General features: G+C 48.6%; 1 protein-coding gene across 1 annotated transcript in view; it reads right to left on the bottom strand.

Annotated features, from left to right (window-relative positions):
• Positions 1-754: 754 nt before the first annotated feature.
• The window catches only part of CCDC6 (coiled-coil domain containing 6), a 96,499-nt gene continuing 90,960 nt past the window's right edge, over positions 755-6,293 (bottom strand). The window contains exons 8-9 of the mRNA XM_084753983.1: positions 5,963-6,087; positions 755-4,991 (exon numbers count right to left, since the gene is read on the bottom strand). Coding sequence (XP_084610109.1) covers positions 4,743-4,991; positions 5,963-6,087 — 374 coding nt within the window. The 3' untranslated portion in view covers positions 755-4,742. The remainder of the gene's footprint in view (positions 4,992-5,962; positions 6,088-6,293) is intronic.

The raw sequence follows: 6,293 nt of genomic DNA, 5'->3' as shown, positions 1-6,293 counted from the left end.
GGCCTGTAGCTGTTAACATTTATGTGCTGGGTAATTTCACTGGCCCGAGTAAATTTTCTAATAAGTAGGAATACATCAAAAAGTACATTATCAGTTACTGCATAGAAACAATGAGTGCTGCTGACCTAGGCTCAGTGTCACAGGTTTATCCATTACCAGGTTACACACCTGAGTGACCGAGGCACAGCATTTCATGACAACCTTGCTGTCCAGGTCACCGTACTCTTTCCCGGTGACCCATCTTCCGCGGAAACATCCTACGATGGCAGATGCATTTTGGGAGTGTAGATTCCATTTTATAATCGCCTTGGTTTACTGTCCAAACTTGAAAACACAGCACACCAGGGTAGCCAGCACTCTTACCACGACACAAAACCGTGGGAAACCTCTGCGGACCGGGGTTCAACTCCCAGCACCCACATGGCGGCTCACAGCCACTTGTAACTCCAGTTGTGAGAGACTGAATGCCCTCTTTCTGGCTTCCACAGACACCAAACACATGCAGCGCATAGGCATGCAGGCAGGCAGAAATACCCATATGCATAAATTTTTTTTCTGGTACTTATTTTTGTTTAAGACAGGAAACCACACCAGCCCCTGTTATGCTGCCTCCCTACACTTACTTCCTCTGGACGCCTCTGGAGTTTAAGAACTGAATTTAGTTTGAACGTCTGTTGGCGCCAATGCTACGCAACGACCACTTCCAACTCAAAGGACCAGAAAGAACGAAGAGACGGGTTTATGGTTCAAGAGGTACATTTTAAAAAAATTATCTTTATTTAGGTTTTCTGATTCAGCACATGTAGTAAAGACCGATCAACATAAAGTAAATAAGACATTAACTGGACGTCTTACATCTCTCGAAACTCCAGCAGAGAATGTCGGGATTGCCACCGTTACCTGAACTCCAAGCTAGTGCAGGTTTTAGACAAGCTACGAGAACTGCACACAGAGCACACAGATGTGCAGAGGCAGAGGGCGCGCTAGCATTCGGCTCTCCCTCTCTCTTCTTTGTCCACTTCTTTCTACTTGACAGTCTGCTCTCTTTCCAAACAAAAATCCCAAATAAAGTCTGTGAAGACGATGCGGGGGTCCATCTGACCGGACATTCTTCCAAAGGAATGCGTTCCAACCTGTGGTGCCTGTGACCTAGTTTTTGCCAGAGTGAAGTTCAGATCAAGATGCACAGCACAACCTGACGATGGCGAGGGCCGAGTCAAAGAGCAAAGTTGAGCAGTAACCCGAGTTAAGGCATGAATGCACACACGCACACGTGCACACACACAGCACCCATGCTAGCACGCACAGAGGATCCCACTGGTCACTCAAGGAGAGGTGACCTGGGTGTGGCCAGTAATCACAACTGCTGAGCATTCTGGGAAATGCTCCCCCAAACATTAGGCTAACACACTTTTATCAAAAAAAAAAAAAAAAAAAAAAAAAAAGAAAGAAAGAAAGAAAGAAACTAAAAAAAAAAAGCCCTAATAATTTGTTTAGTCTCTCACAATGGCTTCTGAGAAGGAACCATGGAGAAGTGTCAATGGCTGGCTCTTTAATAATTTGGAAATACAAGTTTTACTACTCATGTCTTTGGTGGTCATAACTATAAGCTCTCAGCACTAGTGAACCTATTAGACAAATACTAGACAGAAGAACAAGTCACAAAGAAAACTTTCCTCTACACTTTAAAAAAAAACAACGTTCTGAAGCACCCACAGCCATGCTTTTTCCTGTCATACTGGGCAACTTCCAAAAGCAGAGCTTTGCCCAGGGCCAAGTTCTTGTCTACCTAACAATGGGGCGTACACACTGTTTTCCCACAACTGAAGGATCAACATAAATTCACATTATCAGTTATTTCTGGTCGAATCAGGAGCCAATGACAAAGGCACAGCAGCACAAGCCATCAGAGCCACATTCAGGTTTTACACATTCATCCATGGTCACTGGTCTGTGTCTCAGGACCTCAGAATCGAAAAGTCCTTTCAGGCAACAAAGACATCGAAATAAAACCTTAAAATACTTCCAAAGGTCTAGAATTCTGTCTAGAATGCCAGCATGCTTGACGAGAGAGAGAGCGAGAGAGCGGGTAAGAGAGCTCAGAAGGTGCTGGGGTGCTGGGTTCGTGGACAGGGTTCTGTACAAAGGTGAGGTCATCTGGGAACAGAACCCTCACCCAATTAGCAGCACAGTGGTACCCGAGGGTCTCTGTCAGCAAGACCGGAAATGAAGCCACTGAAGGTACTGTTGCTCTCACCTGCTGAGGGGTAGCTACTGGTTTTTGATCCAGGGTTAGCCTGTGAGAGTGGGGGCACTGAATCTATAGGAGCCGTGTCCAGCCTCAACCCACCTAAGTCCGTTTCCCACAGTAAGGAGGCTCCTGTCCCTAGGGGCTCAGTATCTGATGATCCCCTTACCTACCGCTACTTGCTTCAAAAGTGACACAAGACATCCTAAATTCAGAGAGTAGTGTTTGTTTTCTTGGTTCGACACGCCTGCAGGGAGCGGCAGCTGGATTATGCTGGAAGGAGGTGGGTCTGAGGTGAGGTGACGGGCCTATAAGGGGTTCCAAGTACATCTCCCAGGGCAAGTCCGGAAGCCTAAACCTCTCTCTAAAAGGCTCCACAGGGTTTCCGCTCTCGCGCTTCTAGGAGGTAAGTGAACCGATGGGCAGCGGAGGGAAAGAACGTCACAGGATGGACTTGTGTGCTGGAGTAGAAGTTGCCGGCCAACAGTACTGAAATCTACAATCCCAGAAAAGATTCTTGTAAACACATTACCGTATTTCTCTTGGGGGGGGGGGGGGAGGAGAGAAAATCAAGACTGTACCGTGAAGGAAGAATCTGTCTGCCCAGCCCCAGAATTTCCTTGGAATGATCATGTACCAAGAGAGCCATCGAGCAGCTGGAGAAAATCCCAGTTTTTGTCTGACACTGAAAACCTACTTACTGCCTTGACCAGGAGATGCCAGACTCCACCCTGTGCCTGACAGATGCACTACGGCTTGTCCATCACACACACACACACACACCTCGTGAATAAAACCTTCATAGACCGACAGTTTCTTCCTGGTCATTGGAGGACAACATTCTCAGTTTAGGGGTGGAAGAGAAGAGGTGAAAGGTCCTACGGTTGTTCTTACTCTCAAGTTCTTAAAAACGCCGTCAAACACTATTATCCAGTAATACCTTTTCATTGTTAACTCTTAAATATGCATTCGAAGGCAAAAACGGAGGTTCCTAGACTGTACAGTATTAAATATCTACAATGTCACCGGGGTGTTCCTCGCTCGCGGGACCGTGTGCTCCATCCTCGAGGAACTGCTATTAGAGATGGTTGTCACAAACATGGACTCTTTAAAAATTACTGATAAATTAATTTTCAGTTCTCTGATTATATCCAACAGATTCACGTTTCTCATCATAAAATATACATTCTCTAGTAAGTTATTTTCATCCACAGCATATATAAATATGCAAACACAGGTGGGGGGGGGGAAGCACTCGACTACCAAAGCACGAAGCAACCGCTGACAAACAGAAAACGAAGGTGACGAGACAGCCACTCGCGGGGTTCCACCCGACGTGAAACTGAGGATTTATCTGTGCCGAACGAACGGCAATGGTGTTCAGAACCTTCCTGGTACTCTCCTTGCTTATGATGGGGCCAAGGGAGCAGCCATCAGGGCTGGGGAGCCCAGCTGCTTGCTACACTTGCTCTTTCTGCCAGGTGCTCCTTGGCCGTCATGCTAGAGCGTCGCCCACACTGCAATCAGTATTTCCCAGGAGCATTTTGCACCCCTGGAAATACTTGCTCACCCCCTGTCTCAGGACAACACAAAAGAGGGGGAGGGGCAACCACACTGGTTCTGTCAACAATCTCATGGCCCCCTGCAGCAGAGATTCCAAGACCACATTCGAAATCAGCCATCAAGACCACTGGTGGGAAGGCATCAGAGGGGACTGGCTTAGGTGGATTAACACTAAGGAGGAAGGAAAAGAAAAATCACATCTTAGTAGGCAATAATTTCCACCACACACGTGTGGAAAAGGTACAGCTGTGTGATTTGTTTCTGTAGGCTGTGTTTTTTGTTTTTAAACAAGAGACGTGGTGGTCAGTTTACATAAAAAAAAAACAATCTGTAAAAAGTGTGTCTGTAGAAAGCTCTAGACTAGACATGGTGTGGGCACCGATGCAGCTAACTTCCAACCCTACACTGAGTCAGGCTCGCAAGGGTCTGAACTGTAGTGATGGATTCTTGGGTGTGTTCGGTAAACTTCACTGTGACCTGGAGAAGGAGGGTTACCAACAAGCTCAGTGATTTCCTGCAAACTCACAGAGAAAAATTACCTTAAAAAACAAAACAAAACAAAACAACTCCCTTCCTATTTTTTTTTTTTAAACAAACCTAAAAGCCAAGAAAGAGAAGCCCTGGGCCCCCCGGGGTAGGGTTTGCTCGTTACCAAATACCAGATAGCAATGTCCCAGCCAGGGAATGACGGGCACGGAGATTCAAGTAAAACACCGAAGGAAAAAGTCGTCCAGTTAGTGTTGCGGACCCACAACACCCGCTGCTGCGTTTCCGACGAACATTCACGACACGAGGAGGAGGGGGGAGCGGAGCTAGATGACCTCAGTGCAAACGCATCAGATCCAAATATGCCAGGAAAGGAAGCCTTTGGCGTTGAGAAGGCGGCTCCATCGGACGAGTCCCAACTTGTGATTCTGACTAAGCTCATGCATTAAGGCTGGGAGGAGGGGTGCACGGAATGCTGCTGCTGCTGCTGCTGCTGCTGCTGTTGCTGCTGCGACTGCGACGGGGCGGCGGGTTGCGAGGTGGCTGCGGCCGCTGCTGCCGAGGGGACCACCGGCTGCATGGGGGGAGGAGGAGGCGGTGGAGGAGGCTGGACAGGGCTCTGTGTGTTGGGAGATGGAGGCGGCGTGGGCCGTTTAAACTTGTCGGGGCTGCTGCTTCTCCGTGGCGACGGCCTCTATAGGGAGGACAAAGGGTATTAGTCGATTCCAACAAAGTCTGATTCAGGGATGAGGAGAACAGAACCCAGACCAAGGACGGTTAAGAAAGGCACGGGTTTGTTCTTTCTTTATCACTGGTGGTTCCTGGATGAGCCGGGATAACAGAGCCAAGAAGTAACGTAAACTGACAATGCATCTTTCATAGCCAAACACTCAATTTGGGCCCTTTAATGAGACAATAACAACAATAACGATGTCATAACACCCCCTTAAAAACTGTCACTAGCGAGCCCCTAATTTCCTCCACCACTCGGTTTGTTTCTTATATTATGAGACAACATTCCAAGGCAACAGGATACAACATTTTCTACCTTTACCGAAGGTCCTTCAGCCTTCACAAGACTTTATACATGGGTACCCCAAGTAGTGCCACTGGGTAAGGCTCTCTCTGAGCCCTTGCCTCTCCTTCTTCCTATTCTCTGAGACAAGCACACAGCCCAGTGTGCCTGACAACGCTCCTCAGTAGACCTCAAGAGCGGGATGGGCTGGACCTTCCTGAATCCAGGGGAGAAAATTAGGAGTAGAACTAGAAGCCAGAGCAAGTTTTAGAAAGGCCACCAAGGGTCAGCCAACGGCAACGGCGTTGACAGTAGGCCTTTTCAGATGTTACGGAAACCACCAATGACGCTTTCTGGCAACCAGCTGGCTGCAGCTCAGTGAAGGCGCTGCCCAGACTTCAAAAATACACTTTAGAGCGGGCAGCTTCCCTGAGTGAAGATGCGCCTTGACATCTGGTGGGGGGAGGGGAGGGTCTTAGTTTCAACACCAGAACTTCAGTGTTAAACTCATGGGAACACTCCACAGCTGGAGGGAGAAGTGACCCAAGCAATGGCAAACGGTTAACAAGAGCAGTCCTCAGCTCCTCTAAGAGACCACCTGGCACCAGGTCGGAAGCGAGGTACTGCCTGCCCTGCACAGGGGCACTTACCGTGATGCCGTGGGAGGCCCCCATGTGCTGAACGTGGAGACCCGGAGAATTGTAGTAGGACATTCCAGCTCGGGTCAACGAGGTTGGTGGCGTGAAACCAACTGTGTGACTTGCATACGAAAGACCTGAAACAGAAGGCCAGCAAGGTTCAGTATCGACTGCAGCCTGTCTAGAATCTTCAACCATCTAGGAAGATTCAAGAGGCGGGAGCTGGGGGTCTCAGGTGCACGCGCGCGCGCGCACACACACACACACACACACACAGAGACAAGGAAGGGGTTGGGCCCACAAAGCGGCACTCTGGGTGATGAGGGGCATAAAAACCCATTAA

The sequence above is a fragment of the Acomys minous genome, assembly GCF_964271855.1.
Source record: "Acomys minous genome assembly, chromosome: 13".
Taxonomy (NCBI): domain Eukaryota; kingdom Metazoa; phylum Chordata; class Mammalia; order Rodentia; family Muridae; genus Acomys; species Acomys minous.
Note: the sequence above shows the minus strand (reverse complement) of the source record. Positions and strands in the feature narration are given on the sequence as shown.